This window comes from Dysidea avara, chromosome 4, assembly GCF_963678975.1.
Source record: "Dysidea avara chromosome 4, odDysAvar1.4, whole genome shotgun sequence".
NCBI lineage: Eukaryota > Metazoa > Porifera > Demospongiae > Dictyoceratida > Dysideidae > Dysidea > Dysidea avara.
In genome coordinates, this window is record NC_089275.1 from 5,902,174 (window position 1) to 5,919,664 (window position 17,491).

General features: G+C 39.1%; 2 protein-coding genes and 1 long non-coding RNA gene across 7 annotated transcripts in view; 1 reads left to right on the plus strand and 2 right to left on the minus strand.

The window, feature by feature from the left end:
• Positions 1-10,392, minus strand: part of LOC136252338 (uncharacterized) — a 45,629-nt gene extending 35,237 nt beyond the window's left edge. For all 4 annotated transcript variants that reach the window (XM_066044760.1, XM_066044758.1, XM_066044759.1 and 1 more), the window contains exon 1: positions 10,145-10,392. The gene's annotated coding sequence lies outside the window, so the exon portion shown is untranslated. The remainder of the gene's footprint in view (positions 1-10,144) is intronic.
• Positions 10,393-10,547: 155 nt separating this feature from the next.
• LOC136254140 (uncharacterized) lies at positions 10,548-13,315 on the plus strand. The gene is made up of 3 exons (XR_010700335.1): positions 10,548-10,933; positions 11,795-12,014; positions 13,164-13,315. It is a non-coding gene; the product is annotated as an uncharacterized lncRNA (long non-coding RNA).
• An 886-nt stretch (positions 13,316-14,201) lies between these two features.
• The window catches only part of LOC136252339 (TBC1 domain family member 9-like), a 35,407-nt gene continuing 32,117 nt past the window's right edge, over positions 14,202-17,491 (minus strand). The window contains exons 27-28 of one of the 2 annotated variants that reach the window (XM_066044762.1): positions 16,111-16,674; positions 14,202-14,987 (exon numbers count right to left, since the gene is read on the minus strand). In XM_066044762.1, coding sequence (XP_065900834.1) covers positions 14,376-14,987; positions 16,111-16,674 — 1,176 coding nt within the window. In that variant the 3' untranslated portion in view covers positions 14,202-14,375. Of the gene's footprint in view, positions 14,988-16,110; positions 16,675-17,491 lie in introns of those variants that run through there. The other variant, XM_066044763.1, reaches the window with a different exon arrangement.

Consider the following 17,491-nt stretch of genomic DNA (forward strand, 5'->3'; position numbering starts at 1 on the left):
ATGAAGGCAGTCAAGCTGTTGAGAATGCTGGCGAGTGTGGACTGACAAACATTTTCAACACTTATGCAATGAACTCTATTGATAGGTACATGTACAACACAGTCTGATGCTGTTTGTAGTAATAGTAGTGGATCAAGTACCAGCCATGGTGATAATGAAAGTGATGGTACAAGAAATAGTGAAGTAAACACTACAGAAAATCACATACTGGAAAAGAATGATGATCATGATCAAGGTACTTTGTAGTTTATTGACTACTTACTCAAATTTTGCATAGGATATCAGCCTGTACCACTGGTAGACACAGTGCAAACTAGAAGCAATGATGTAAATGGTGTGTGCGTGTGTATGTGTGTGTGTATGTGTGTGTGTGTGTGCATGAGCCAAGTGGCTAGAGCACCTGCCCAATATAGTCAAAACATTCTAGGTTCAGTACCTGGTTATGCAGTTACTGTTGTTTCCTTGAGCAAGAAATTTTCTTCACATTACTTAACTGCTCGTGGGGACCTGATGACTTTGCGCTACTCAGGTGCTAAAAGTCGAATCCTATTGGGGCAAGACTAATAAAATACAAGAGGTTATATCATGTCTCACACTTGAAGGTATTGTTAGTCAACCTTCAACCGCTTTGTGGGACATGGATAGTTGGCATTTGCTTCGTGAGTTAACACCTGGTAGCCATTTGATGTTACAACTCCCAGTGTCCACTAGGTAATTTTGATGTACGTAGTATGGTAGTTGAAGGGTTTGATTCTTGCATTTGCTTTGTGCAAGTGTACACATACCGTAAATCAGGAAAATTTCGACGCAGAAAATTTTCGTCCATTAAAATTTCAACGCTACATATTTTTGTCGCTTGCATAATCAACAAAAAAATTTTGACGGAATAACTAGCTTTTGTTAATTCGTGAATTATCCGTATAATAGTTAAAAATAATTCCTCATTTTAATTTTCATCAATACAGCCAGCAATGAAACTATTTTGGTGACGAATTTTTCCTGATTTACGGTAATACAGTATGTGTTGTGTGTGTACATGTTTGTGTATAGTATGTGTAGTGTGTATTGTGTGTGTGTGTATGTGAAATAGTGCAATCAGTAAATTACCAGGGGTGGTATCAGAACTGTGGTACAAACTTGCAAAACATTTATCACAATCTGATTGCATCCACAGAGTTACAAAGTATTAGGTTACCAAGTAAAATGCGAAAGAGAGGAAGACCTAAAGGAGCTGACAAGACTGTTATTGGTCTCCCTAGAAAGAAATCCAGAGGAAGCAGGCCTGTGTCATTCCTATACAAAGGTGCTAAGCAAAAGGAACTTGGTATGTATGTTAAATAACCTGTGTGGATCTTGGAAGATGTTTTCATTTTTAGTGATTTTAACCTGGTTTGTTGATCTACAAATTGCAAAGGACACCATAGATGGGAGCCGAATTATAGAAGAGGATGACGTAGAAATGAGACCTGAGATGGTTTCATCATCATGCACTGATGAAAATGTCTGCTTAGATATGTGCAGGAAGTATTGCACCAGGGAAGCATGGGCACTGAGCTATTAACAGTGTAGTATCTGTAATACAAGCCAATCCCACACATGTGGTATTGTGGAAGATGCACAAGGGAGATAATTGACGATGAACAGAATTCAATTGTTTGTGAAAGCTGCTTAATTAGTATGGTACCACGGCTTTAATTGTGTTGGTCTCAAAAGATCACCGAAGAGCAGAGTATGGATATGCCGCTCATGCTTTGAAGAATCTGCTGACCAATAGGTAGCCCAAGATTATTTCACGAAGCAGTCAAACATTAATTACTTTAAGAAATTTCTTCTTTGCTGTACTGTTATTGTAGTATCTTAAGAATGTAATGATTAATCTCCCTTATGAAAATTTTGTGTGCAACTTGTATGCGATTTGCAACTACACGCGTGCAGTGCTCTTAAGATGGTTGCAAAACAATAGCACAACTTTGCATATTCTCTGCATGCATACAGTTCAGTAGCAATAACCTAGTGAGTTCTTTTGCTATCATATTACACATATGCAATTTGCTTTCTTACAATAGCATTATTCATGCTATCCTTTTACTTGTATATTGCACGTGTGCATTTTGTTCTCATACAATAGCAATTGTGCTCTTTTTGCTTGCATACTGCATGCTTGCAGTTTGCTTTCATAAGTTTAGCTGTAATAGGGGGTTAGTTTGCTCACAAATTACACACATGCAGTCTGTTCTCTTTCTGCTTACATGCAGTATACAGTACGAAATAGCCAATCAGATGAGAACAAACAAATGTTTAAAATTTGCGCCCAAACTGTTTGCTACTATTGACAACCTGTACAAGTAGTCTTTGTTAGTGGGATGTGATGTTCTACAAGAAATCTTGTTGTAGCAGTACATGACATTACAAGTACAGCTGAAGTTGGCGCCTTGAGTTGCTGAGGTTGGCGTCTTGAGTCTCCTTGAAAGTTGTGCGTCACAGGTGGAGAAACATTTCTAAACATGAATAAAATACTACAGCTACTGTTCATTATGGCTTCTTTGCTTTCTGTAACAAAATGAGGGAGTGTAACTCTTAACCTTTGATTTAAAGACTACAGAAATGTACAAATGAAAGCAGACAAGAAGTGGGATTGAGAGTATTTGAACCTGTATCAATTTCTACATTGCTTTTGGACAAAGCTCAACGAAAGATCATCTTTGTGAAAAAATTATGTGCAGTGAGGTCAAACAGACAGTTTGTGGCTTGTAACTGACTTGTAATTTTGTATTGTATTGCACGCATTTCTTGTAGATGTGAATTACAAATTTAAAAGAAATACAAATATGAAATAAATAGCCAATGTTTGCAAGCTGCATGCATGCAGTCGCTCAACTGCTAAACTGCTCACAAGTTGCACACATGCAAGCGTTTACATGCAACAGCTTTGGAAATGCATGTGTGTAATCGGGCCAAATACTAACATGCACACACATGCATTTGATTACATGCATTTGCATGCAAATATACGTGTGTGTTTGCGTGTGCATGTGTGCAAATTTTCATAACGGCTGGCTCACGTGTAGTATTGTGCATTATTATTGAGTTTTGTACACGTAGGCCAGTTGTAAATTTGCTAGGCTTATAGTTGTAGTTTTGTATGATTTGCTGTTGTACATGATTGGTAATCATTGATAATCATTCTTAATCGAACCCTACTATATTGGCGACGAGAATGGCGGAGTCGGGTCAGATGGAAAAGTTTGATTCCAAGCGTGATGAATGGGACTCTTGGAGCCGTCGTTTTGATCAGTGGTTGTCAATCAGTTCTTACGCTACAGGTGACAATGCCGCAGATAAGAAGCGAGCTGTGTTTTGCACGTTAATTGGATCTGACACTTTCAAACTGTTGTGTACGCTTTGTACACCCAAGCGTCCAGAGGAAGAGACGTATGACGACTTGAGAACTAAGCTCAACAAACAGTTTGGAGTAAAGAAACTCGTCTTGGCAGAACGTTACCGTTTCTATTCGTACAAACAGCAGGACAAACAGTCGTTGGCCGCTTACCTCTCAGAACTCCGTCGTTTGGCTTCTACATGCCAGTGGGCAGAAGCAGCATTGGGCGAAAATCTTCATGACAAGTTTGTGATGGGACTACGCAATGAACGCCTTCTTCAACAATTGTTGACCCAGGACCACAGCAAATCTCTGGATGATTTATTTCAGTTAGCAACTACATTTGAAGCTGCAGAGAGTGAAGCCCTGAAACGTTCTGAATGCGAAAGTCAGACAAGTGTGACACCCATCAACAGTGGAAAGCATCCAAGGTCCAAATCCAGAACAGAACCGCCCAGGAAGCGAACACAGCAGCCTAGCACAGGACAGTTTTCTAAAGAACAGACTCATACCAATTGTGCCAGTTGTGGGGAAAATCATGCTCGGAAATCATGTCGATTTTACAGTGCCAAGTGTCATAAGTGTGGAAAAATTGGCCACATTGCCAAAGTCTGTGGATCTGCAGCTGTGATTGTAACACCCCAGGAGTCATATGAGTCAGCAGTTGTTCCCATATCTCAGTCAGATAAACAACCCCATGCTGACATTCCTCCAATGTTTCAAATTTTACACCTCACAGAGATGCAGAAACGCCTACGTTTGATGCTTGACTCAGCTTCACCCTTAACATTTATCAATGTGAAGACCTGGCAAGACTTGGAGAAACCCAAGACTGAACGAGTTCTTGGAGCTTTTGAAGGCCAACCCATCAAACCCTTGGGTTACTTTACAACCACAGTGATACGTGAAGATGATTCAAGTCAGTCAGCCAATTTGCCAATTTATGTTTCACACAAGGGAGTCAACATCCTAGGCAGGGATGGGCTAGCAATGCTCAACATCACAATTACTCCCAGACAGCTCAGCATCACTGCTGCCTTACAAGTTGAGTTGAACAGTGTCAAACAGATATTGGAAGTCCATGCAGACATTTTTCATCCAGGCTTAGGTACTTGCACAACTGCTCAAGCAAGACTCACACTTCGTGATGAAGTAGTGCCTAAGTACTGTAAACCTTGCCGACTTCCATTTGCTATCAAACCTGCTGTTGGAGCCGAATTAGACCAGCTAGAAAAGAATGGAGTGATTGAGAAAGTTACACAGTCAGACTGGGCCACACCAATAGTGGTAGTCAGAAAGCCTGGAGGTAGAGTGCGTATTTGTGGCGACTTCAAGGTCACATTGAATCCAGTATTGAGGAATGATGTTTACCCTCTACCACTACCACAAGAACTTTTTCATAAATTGAATGGTGGTGTCCACTTTTCCAAGTTAGACTTGGCTGATGCATACTTACAAATTGAACTGGACAATGCTTCCAAGCAGCTGGTTGTGATCAACACACATCAAGGGTTGTATCGCTATAAGCGAATGCCATTTGGGTTAAGTTGTGCTCCAGCTATTTTCCAGAAAGTTATGGAGCAAACTCTTAGTGGTATTCCTGGTGTTGCATGTTATTTAGATGACCTTATTGTTACAGGTAACACTGCAAAGGAGCACCCGACAAACTTGCAGAAGACACTGCAGCGTCTCAAGGACAGTGGTTTTCGGCTTCGTGAATCAAAGTGTTCATTTCTGCAGACAAGTGTCAGCTACCTGGGGCATGTTATTGATAAGGATGGAATTCGTCCAATGACAGACAAGATTGAAGCCATTCAGAACATGCCATTGCCCCAAGATCAGAAGCAGCTCAGGTCATTCCTAGGAATGGTAAACTATTATGACAGATTTTTACCTGGCCTAGCTACCAAATGTGCTCCCCTTCATGAATTGTTACACAAGGATAAGAAGTGGTACTGGAGCCATATACACACCAATGCAGTTGATCAGATCAAAGAGGCTCTGACATCAGCAGATTCCTTGACTCACTATGATCCCAAATTGCCTTTAACTTTAGCTTGTGATGCTAGCCCTGTTGGAGTGGGTGCAGTCCTCTCACACACCTTTCCTGATGGTACAGAGAAACCAATAGCGTATGCTTCTCGTAAGTTGACCAAGGCCGAGCAAAATTATGCTCAAATCCAGAAAGAAGCACTGGGTATAGTGTATGGTGTCCGGAAGTTTAGGCAGTATCTGTTGGGTAGGAAGTTCAAGTTATACACTGACCACAAACCATTGTTAACTATTTTTCATCCACAGAAAGGAATTCCTGAAATTGCTGCCAGCAGATTGCAACGATGGGCTGTAACTCTTTCTGCTTATGATTACGAAGTGCATTTCCAACCTTCCACCAGTCATGGCAATGCCGATGCTCTGTCCAGATTACCATTGGACCAAGACCAAGACTGGGTTGACGACGCTGAAGAAATTGTTTGTGCTGTGGAAACACAACAGTTAGATGAATTACCAGTGACTGACAAAGAAATTAGGAAGGCCACAGCTCAAGACCCAGTTTTGTCTCAGGTATTTAATTATACATTACATGGTTGGCCAGTTTATTCTAGTGCAGTGGACAGTAAAGTACACCCTTTCTTTCACAAGAGAACACAATTGACGATTCACAATGGATGTTTACTTTGGGGGCTGAGGGTAGTGATTCCACAGAAATACCGTCACAAAGTGATGCAACTACTCCATTCAGGACATCCTGGCATGACACGAATGAAGTCATTGGCAAGGCTTCATGTTTGGTGGCCAGACATTGACAGTGCTATTATTGAGACTCATGCCAAGAGTTGTAGAGGTTGTGCCATAGCTGGGAGAGATCCTGTCCGTGTACCCTTACACCAGTGGGAATTGCCACTACATCCCTGGCAACGAGTTCACATCGACTACGCTGGACCATTCAAAGGCAAGATGTGGTTGCTTCTGATAGACTCATTCAGTAAATGGCCAGAAGTGTTAGAAATGACTGATACAAGTGCCACAGCCACAATTAACAAGCTTAAGCAAATCTTTGCTGCACAAGGGTTACCGGAGCAGATCGTTTCAGATAATGGACCTCAGTTCACAGCCAGTGAGTTTAACGATTACTGTAGTTCACGTGGAATTCTACACACAACCACTGCCCCTTACCACCCTAGATCAAATGGGGAAGTAGAGAGACTTGTTGAAACTTTTAAGAACAGTGTCGAGAAAGCTAATCCTGTTTCAAGAAAAGAAGTTCAAGATTGTGTTACGAATTTCCTTGCAAGATATAGAGTTACACCTCATTCAGTGACGGGTCAGACACCTTCAGAACTGTTGAATGGACGACGATTACGGACACTTCTAGATCTCCTCCACCCTAGTCAAACTCAGTTACAACAAGCTAAACTGAGACAAGAAGAACATTACAATTTACAGACCAGACCGAAAAGTTTCAAGATAGGTGACCTAGTGTGGGTACGAAACTTCAGGGAAGGAAAGAGATGGGTTCCAGGTATAATCAAAGAGAAATCTGGAAATGTGATGTACCAAGTTTTAATTGAAGGGCAAAACCTTACTTGGCGCCGTCATGCGAACCAGTTGAAAACCAGACTGGCTGTTTCACATCTTGTGGATCCTCCACAAGTTTCTTCTCAACCAAGTGACTCTCAACCAGCAAGTAGTTCTCAAGTGGCAGACAGTCAACCAGCTCAAACTGAACAGTCAATAGTTGAACAGCCACCTCTGAGAAGATCTGCACGAGTGCCGAAGCCAAGGAGACCCTGGTCACCTAGTAACAATTAAACTAAGAGGGAGGAGATGTAGTATCTTAAGAATGTAATGATTAATCTGGCTCACGTGTAGTATTGTGCATTATTATTGAGTTTTGTACACGTAGGCCAGTTGTAAATTTGCTAGGCTTATAGTTGTAGTTTTGTATGATTTGCTGTTGTACATGATTGGTAATCATTGATAATCATTCTTAATCGAACCCTACTATAGTTATAGTTCAAATGATCAATGGATTTTAACTGTGTACCATAAAAGGTGCAGCCAGTAAATGACAACTAAATAATAATCAGTTTCCTGATATATAGACAGTATACAGAATGACAGTGTGTGTGTATACAGTAGATATGTGTGTATACAATGGAACTTCTGTCTGGTGGACACTTTACAGAATTGGGATGTAAAACTTTGGAGTCGAATCTGTTGACTCCATTTTTCTTGATGTGGAGAATTTGTTAAAAAGTTTGTTTCACTGTTTCAAATGTTGATCTTTTGACTACAGGGGAACTTGAGCAATACTTGAAATTGTTCCATGTTGGAGAGCTGCAACTTGATGTTATTGTCGAGAATTGACTAACTGTTATTGTTTGTAATGTATTATGTAATGCTGTATCACGTGTACTGTCGCATGGGTTTGAAGGCTTTAATTAGGATGTTAGTAGTGGGATCCGTGCGTGGTCGATCAATCACGAGCAGTTGCTACCAGGAGCGAACCGTATCACCCCCGACACGACAGTTATAATATGTATGATGTAATACCCTTCCCAAAATCTCAGATACACCCCTTAAATTGTGAGTGATAATTACACTGTATGCAGATCAGTTCGATCTTGAGACAGTCTAGCTAATATGTAAATATTTCCCAGGTTAAAACTACATGCACACAACACATTAACTTTCACACTTGTAGTACTGAACTGACTATTAAGTTTGATATCCAAGAGCCCAAGTGTCTTAAAATTAAGCCTGTTATTAAAGTAACACATTAACTTTCACTTGTCCTTAAATTCAATTTCAAGCTTTAAGCAGGTTGACCTTTAAATAGCACGCTCAACCAGCAAAAGTACCCTCCTTGAAAGGCTTAAAATTTTCCTTGTTTTGTGAATGGTCTTATAGCTGCAACACTGATACATCAAACTCTATAGTAGTATACTATAATCTGGCTTCACCCAATTTAATCACATGATCACGACTCAGCCTAGCTTGATAATTAGTCTGGCAGCTATCTAGCCATGCAAGCTCCCTCTACATTCAGAGGAACATTGAAGCTTAAGCAAGATTTGTTATACTAGAGGAGTACCTACTTAAAACACTGACTTAAAAACCCAGCGGGCACTTTCTCCCCTGTAGAAAACCAGTCACTTTTCAGTCCTCCGCTTTATTCCGGTACTTTCTTCCACTTCAGTGGGTCAAGCTGGCCTCAAGTGCAGAGTATTGGCAGATTGGTGGTATTCAACTGAAAGTACGCAGCACTATTGGTGCTACCATAGATAATATACGAACCATGGATTGGAAACGCCCATATTATTTACGTAGTGACATCATAGACCATCCTCGTTACGGTGCTGCGTGAAAAGTTTACAGTCGTTACAGGTGGAACATTTTGCATTTCTTGTAAGCTACAAAGTGTTTATTGGTTACAGCTGGGTTACAAAGCACCTACACTAATTGGAGGCTGGACTGGTTATGGACACTGGTGACAAGTAGCAAACAACAGCATAACAAGATGCAAGTTATAAGGTGAAGTATAGTGTTTCATCACGGTTGGGCAAATTTCCTGTAGAAATAAAAAGTGCAGCATCGTTTGTTTGCTGTACTTAGCTTCACTTGTAGCAGGTAGAGTGGCTTTAGCTAACCAGATATCCAATGTTTCACTGTATACTCAGACTGTTTGGATAAAACAACAGAAAACAGGCACTACTTTGGGCAATTGTTTTACCCAAGTCGAAAAAGTCTTTGGCTAAAAATTCATTTAAGTCTATCAAACATTTATTTGGTTGTGGCATAGAGGCTATGTTAAGATAGCTGGTAACGATGCTGCTGAAATATTTGCTAACGCGTACCTGCCAGTACAAGGGGTAGTCACTTCCATACTGCCAATTGATACGCTCACGACCAGGATAAAAAAGTTTGATCACCAAAATATCGCCTTGATCACTTGATTTCATCTTTCCAAGAGCCTTGATTCTTGATCGTCAACCGTAAAAGCTTAGTAAATTCTCGTGTTGCTCAAAGTTAGCTTTCCAAAGGTGCTTGATCGCCACTTTTGCGGACACCTTGATCACTTGATTCACTGCAAAAATACCCCTTGATCACTTGATTAAATATTGATCCCGGTCGCAAGCGCATCAATTGGTGGTATGGAGGTGACTACCCCTTGCATTATTCACCTGTCGCCAATGATATTCCCTCCAATGTCCACAGACAAGCTGTGTTCTTGTTCAGTACAAAACGCTACACAATAAACAATGTAAAAGGAATGTCCACGCCTTGAAACTAGCCTTGAAACAAGCGAGAGAAAGCCAAACAGCCAACCAGTACATTTCAACAAATTTTCCAATGTATTGGCGAACCCTAAAGGTGTTTCCAATCCATGTTCGTATAGTATCTATGGTGCTACGGCTACTGATACGGCGCCCCCTTGATATCTTTGGCACGTGATGAACTGACGGAGCCTCCGGCTGCCGGAGCTCTAGACGCATCGAAAAAATTAATATGCCCTAACCCTAGTTACGCATCTTCCTAATCCTAAGAGCACTGTTCCTAATCCTAGGGGCAGTGCTCTTAAAATATTTCATCAATTACAAATTACTGATTCAACAATATTTCTGTGTTAAAGTCATTTAAGTGGCCTTGATTAAACAGCACATACAAATTTGTCTCGCGTGGCCCGGATGACAGAGAAAAAAACGGTCTGGCCACGCGAGACTACATACAAATCGCTAATTATACATTCACAGATTCACTTACACATGCCGTAGTATATAATATCTATGCACATGCCTTTGCGCGAGCCGTTGTTGAGTCCTAGTTGACAGTACTTCGTGCATACCATTCTACAACTGATCGGTTCATTTCCTAGTGGCAGGCGATATCTCAGCCCCACTTAACGTACTTGTATTCCAATATGTTACAGAGGTTTTGAGGTTGCTTGATTCAAGTGGCACGATCGTATATAGCCAATAAAATCTACTCTTCGTGAAATTCAAATATGTTGTTTAAATTTCATTGGCTAGTTGCTGCACATGCGCGACGTAGTCGTGTATCATGCAATTTCAAAACCTCTGTGGTACAATGCGGTATGGCATTATACGAGGCATTATATTATTATTATTATTATATTATTATATTGTTTATTAGCAGAGCCCGCCTGGGGCATAAGTGCTAATGTACATTAAATTAAAAGTGATTGTATAATAATTGTTTGAAGCTGTCAATAGCTTGTTGGTTGATGATGTCTTGTGGTAGTCCATTCCATTCTGGTATTGTTCTTGGAAAAAATGAGTACTTATAATTGTCTATTGATGTATGATAGTGTAGGAATTTTTATACGAGGCATTATACGTGTGGGGATCCACTCACCCAACCTGATGTCAGCACGTGATTATTTTTATTGTACAGGCGATATAACCGTGTCTCCACGTAACAAAACATTACGAGTGACTATGTTTTAACCATGGCCAGGACGGACATCTAGTCTAACAGCAAGAGATGATATGAGATCAGCAAAGCTACCAGATAGCAGCTTCAATATGGAAGGTACATGTTAACTGGTTTATGCGAGGATTTATGTCACTGGCACAGTATATGTGTGCACCATGCAAGCATAACCTCATGTATGTCAGTGTAGGGCTGAGGCAATCACTTTCTGAGTTGTTTAACTCCAGTGTAGTTTTAGCAGTAATTCTGTCCCCTAAGCAAGAGTAAAATAATGTCCTAAGCAATACACCCATTCAGTGCCACACTCAACCTACAGACCTACCCGGGTCATGATCAGGCAGTGGCAATAGTTATTAGACAATTCTTCACAAGTTCACTCTAAAAATCCTCTACCTAGAAATCTGCGTACATGCATGTGCCTCTACCTTGAGGACGACTTAGGTAGAAATATCCATGGCCCAATCAGAAGTATGTGGGGTGTGACTATGTGTGTCCACTCTCTACACATGTACAATTAAACGTACACCTTACACTGTATAGCCTAACTAAGTACACTCGATCGTTTCTTTGTATTGTACTATACACACTACACATATTCAACTAATGTGGCAATCAAATAACTGTACATATCCTGGTATCACCTTTTAAAAATTTCCTTGATTTACATGATTGTATGTGTATACAGGCTTCCTCCCTTTAACTGTCAGTATGACCGTCTGACTGTTCCACAAAGTTTACATATCCAACATGGGGCTACTTCTTGATATAAAAGTCACGAAATATGGGGCTATTTCTGATGCCAACACAAGAGCTGCTATGATACAACAGTTACTAATGACCATCGTTCATTTTTCTAATCATCTTTTCTGTCATTTATTAAAGTTGTTGCATTTGTGTCCATGAGTTCTGTTTTGCATCCATGTTCATTATTATTTTTTGCATCCATCCAATGTGATGTAGCTGCCAATTTCCAGAGAGTAAATCATGAATCAATCAACCAGATCGGATGATTGGACTTTGAAAAGAGATGGCTCCTTGTTTTACATCTAGGAAGTGCAAGTGAAAACTACAAGATAACAGTTGAAGGATACACTGCAAGAGCAAATGGCAGGATGTTTTCAACTCCGGACAATGACAATGACGTATGGGGAAGTAACAGTGCAGACTTAATTCTACTGAGGTACGGTGGTTTCACAGTTGTTATAACATCAATCCAAACTCTTAGCCACCTCATTATAACTATCCCAATATCATGTACCATCAACGTTGAAGTAAAGATATTCACCCTAAATAACTGCATGTATTGTAGGGTAATGTCACCTTTCTGAGGTATTGTGTAGCTTTTGATACATACAGTTTATGGCTTCAATAAATTTTGATATGACACACTGTATGCACATCATTGTGCTCTTTGCTATATTTCATGAATTGAAAATATTTTCTATATGGCAACACATTGAGATGTATCTTATGACGGGAAAGTTGTATCATTTATTTTAACATGTATTAAATCATACACACCAAATGCACACAGGGCATTCTATGATCATCTCAAAACTACTAGTGTGAAATCTATGATTCTAACAATATTGCATGAGGTGGCCATTGATCTTTGGTCCAATCTGTTTTTATTTTATTCTGAATACAACTTGGTAAACATATTTCTTTAGGGCTCTGCTACACAAAACTATTAGTGCATAGTATGTGCAGTGAAAAAGAACAAAAAAAAAACTGGATGGTTAGACTTTCATAAAGTCTTAGTGGTAGTTAAGATTTTTCAAAAAAATTGATGAACATACAATATAATTGTCCATTAAATTTTTAATCAAATTATCACAGTTTATTATTATTATTATTAAGGGGGAATCTCCAAACTGATTTTGATACGGGGGGGGTTCAGCCCATGACACTATAAATTCTTATTAAAGCAGTTATAGTGTAAACAACTAGTAATAGAGAAAGTGATGTGATTAAGCAGCAATACTGTTTGTAGACTATATTTTCAGGTAAAGAATATGTTTTGTGCTTCTATTGCCAGTGCATAGTTTTCATGGTGTGACACTAAGGGGGGGAGGGGTCTGAAGGTAGCGTCATGACGTTAAGTGTACCAAAATCAGTTTGGAGATGCCCCCTAAGGTACATGTACTTAAGGTATCTTCCAAGCAAATCTGCAAAATTAAACTGTGCCCCATCAAAACTACCAAGTGTATATGTACATGTATGTGATAGTTGGAACCTCAAGTCCCCAACCTCCCACCTGTATTCTTTGACCAGTTAGTTTACATGCTGAGATACAAGACTTAATAATTATGCCATATTTACACTGTAGGACCTTTTCTATAGCATTGCAAACTGATGACATGGTAGAAGTCAGCAGAAACTCTGTACTACAGCAAGACATGCAGATTTGGCAATACATTTATTTGCATAATTGTGATCTCATCATGATTTATTGTAGGTATTAACTGGCACCATATTAATTTGCTGGTGGTCTTTAACTCAATGTAAGAAATTTCTTTCATTCAAAATCAGTTCTCTTATACACAAGGCTGGCTGCCTTGGTTACCTCTAGTAGCAGGCTGGGGCTTATGAGCTCCTGGTGGTAGCTATGGCATTTTTTGATCGTAAAATATATTTTCTAATATACCATGTCAGGGGCGAATCTAGGATTTCATATGGGGGTGATGCTAAGCTAGGGGCATCTATAGCAACTGGTGGATACAACCAGTAGTGTGCAGTGTGAGAAGCACATTCAGAATGAGGAATATGCTTTATCTAGGGGGTCTGGGGGTATGCCCTCACAGAATTTTTCTTTTTTTGTAAATTGAGCTTTCTGATATTGACCGAACTTCAAACATCGTGAACCACCTTAAAACTAAGTGCAATCATTAGTTTCTGGCAGTGGTTACTAGCTTTGATATAAATGGCACAACATAAATGCTGCAGTAGATGGTTTGAGTTCAGAATTGAAGTCCAAGAAGTTTAGGAGAGTTGGTGTTTGTTCTTTATAATTATAGTTCAGAGAATTTTAGTGATGGATGTTCTATTAGAGTAGTTGACTGTTATATTAGAGTATATCAATGATTAGCAGTTTCATCTGTTTTATTCCCATAAGAGATTAGCTCTTCTCTTCTGACTCTTTCCATGTTTTCATTGCCCATGTATACTTTAGATGTAACTGCACCTGTACTGCTTCTACCATCTTTCTAGCTAAAATTTTGGAGGGGAGGTGCTTCAGCCTTCCATGCTCCCCTAATCCATGCTTGCCATGTTGGCTCCATAGCTGCTCATGACCACATGAAGAGGATTGAAATGTATACAGTGTCAAATAGTAATGTAGGCTTTATGTCCTTAGAAAATAAATGGCATTTAAAATAATATAGCATCCTTCACATGGAAAATATAATATCCATTCCTATACATGTGTAATGACTGCATACACATACACAATAATTATAATACACCTCTTTATACTATGTTAACTTAACTTCCAAATATACAAATTTCTTCTAGTAATAAACTATACTGTAGTATATTCACATCAATGTGGTAGCATTATTGATTTTGTGTATGGAGACACTACATCTTCTGCCATACTATTGCTGGTGAGGTCGATGGACGATTGCTCAGCAAAGAACTGGCACAAGTCAGGCTCAAACAAGAGACCACTGATAAATTGATGACAAGTTATAAACCAGTTAGCACTTGACATTTCCAGTTCAACCATTGCAGATTCTTTTCTCTTACTTTTCAGACCACCGGCATCGACTTGATCGTTTTCTGTTGAAGATGATGAATCTTCTACACTAGTTGCTTCTTTACCTGTTTCTGTTTTTTGACCATCTTGTTCAGTATTGTTTTCTTCTAAGTTGGGTTTGTTCTTTTGTTGTTCACTACCAGCTGATACTAGTTGATGGTAAGGAGTTTTACCATCTATTGACTCTTCATTTGGTTGTTTTAGTTTATTAGCGTCCAAGTTAGTGTGGCTGGTGGATGGTGTGTTTGGCTCACTGCGTACCTGTAATTCAACGTTGGCCTCTCCCAATTGTAATACTTTGTTAGCAAATCTGTTCATGGCTTGATATAGCGTCTCCTCATTAGGACAGTCATTTACTAAGCTATACAAGGTTTTGCACAATTGAATAAACTCCGCCTAGGAATACAACAACAGCCATTGATATTTATGTAATATATATATATATAAGTGTGCATAGCATATAAATGTTTTGTTGCGTTAAGATTTTATAATCCATTTCACCGCTGAATTTCCACACGTCTATACCAAATTGCGCTATGCTATATACTAAACCACTTAGTAACCATACCTCTAAGTAATCGCTATACACTAAGAACCTTATCTAGGTTATTAGTTATTTAGATTTACGTAAATAAATAAAAAGTAAGTAATTACAAGACAAAAAAAACCGCAAAAAAAAAAAACCAACTTAAACAAGTAGTCAGTTACAAGGAAAGTTGCTACAGGTAAGTATTACAATCTATTCAACTATTCCAAACAGTCTCCTTACTGAGCGATCATTTCTCTTCAGCTGATTTCTTGGAGATTTATCCCAAATCTTGTATTATATATGTGTATAATATATGCACACAAGTGAATCATGCCACATTTCTGAAAAACGGCCCACTGTCACCCTCAATTGGCTGTCTTAGCCTGTTAATAACAATCCAGTGGACATGATTATCAAAGATTCATGACACTCGTCTTCTGATAAGAAAAACTTTGCAGTACAGTGGAACTTCAGTTATCCGGATTCTCGACCGAACTATGGAAATGACCAGTCTATTATAGTAGTGATTGTTCTATTAGGATAGCTGAATAATGGTTATTTATACACACAGTTTCAGAGATATGGACTTTTCAAACTTATGGACCACCCCTGGTCCCAAGGGGTTCGGATAACTAAGGTTCCACTGTATTATGTAACAAACCCACAATAGTGCACAAAAGATCCAGAAACAGGACTTCTGCAGGTGTGCTCATTCCAGGGTAAGCACATTGTACTATAAAACACGTGATAGAAGTGGTAGCACATTAGAATTGCAACCGGAGTGTCTTTTATAATGCTGTACAGGATAAATCCGGCTGTGGCTATGAAATGGTTTGAAACAACAAAACATTTATAGCTATGCACATTATGTTTTTTGTTCATACACAATTTCTAGCTGTATAAGGTAGCCATAAATTATTCAAAATAACAAAAAGCTAGGTCAGTTAAGCTAATAAAAATAAGTAAACCCAGGAGACTTTCCTAGCATACCTGGTTGATGTCTGGTGGTTGAAATGATTGCTCCAGTGCTCGAGGTGCCTGCAAATTCCTTTCAAGGATCCTGTCTAGATAACTTTTACTACCAGAGTCAGTTGAGATTTGCTCTTTTGGAGCAATATTATATGCTTTACTGGACACTGGAGGGTTTTCAGATAATCCATCTGGTTCAACTACAGTATAATCAGATTCATCATTGTTATTTGAGTTAGGTTTTGTAGCAGTTTCAGGTGAGGGAGATTTAGTAGATGCTTTTGTAGGTGAAATCGGTGCTGTATTTGTAGCTGTCACTGTGGACGATGATGTTGTAATAACACCTAACTCATTTGATCGAGATTGTTCTACACTCGTAGCAGAAGAATCTGATGTAACAGGGGAGTATGGTTTAAGAGATGATGAACTTTTAGTGAGTTTTAAATGTTTACGCAATCTCTGGTGGTCAATGTGTAAAGAATAGAGTAGTCTTAGACGATCTTGTAATGTAGAACGGCTCATTACACTAAACAACTGACAGAAGCCATGGAAATTAATCAGACCTGTTTCCTCCAAGTCTACCAACTGTAAAACCATTAAACAAGCACAAATAACATTAAAAAATTCAGCAAATTTGCAGCACACACAGTCATTAATAAAAGGAAACGCTCTATAGTACACATTGACAAAATAGAAATACTACTGTAGCTAATTTAAAATAAAGCACAATAAAAAGTAGTGAAACAAGATATGGGAATAATGATAGCTATTGCAACACAGGGAAAATCCCCACAGCATCATCATATATCACCATCTGTTTAATACCAAAGTAGATGCTATGTTGTAATAGCTATCAACTTTCATACCTCTACTTTTTTGGACCATACTTTAGTTTAGAGCATCTCAGTATGCTCGAGTAAGCTACACAATAGAATAAGGGTTAGGGTTCCATATCTTGTTTTCTACATCAAAGCTGCAGCTGATATTTCAAAAGATCATTAAGAGGTGTGGTAGCTATCCTCTGATGGCATGGTGGCCGAGTGTGTTCTGATTGTTAAAGAGAGTGGTTGCATGCTTTCATTTTATAAATGCAGTTACATTAGTTTAAGCACTTCAAATAGTTTTAAATACAGTCCTCTAAGGAAAGTGTTGATACGGAAATGAACACCTCTGTATATAGTTTCCTCAGATAAAGTAGATACTTGTCGGAACCAGAAAAGGTATATGTCACACATGAGTTTGTTGTTGTGGCATGAAATGATGGCCATGTGCTGCTTAGTTTGGCCTCTAGCCTTGAAGCTGTGGTCAAACTGGCAGGTAGGCACACCAAAATTGAGCTTTGAATTTTTTTTAAAAATTCTATATTCAGCCTTCTGTGTTTAATTTTCCATAAGGGCTATTT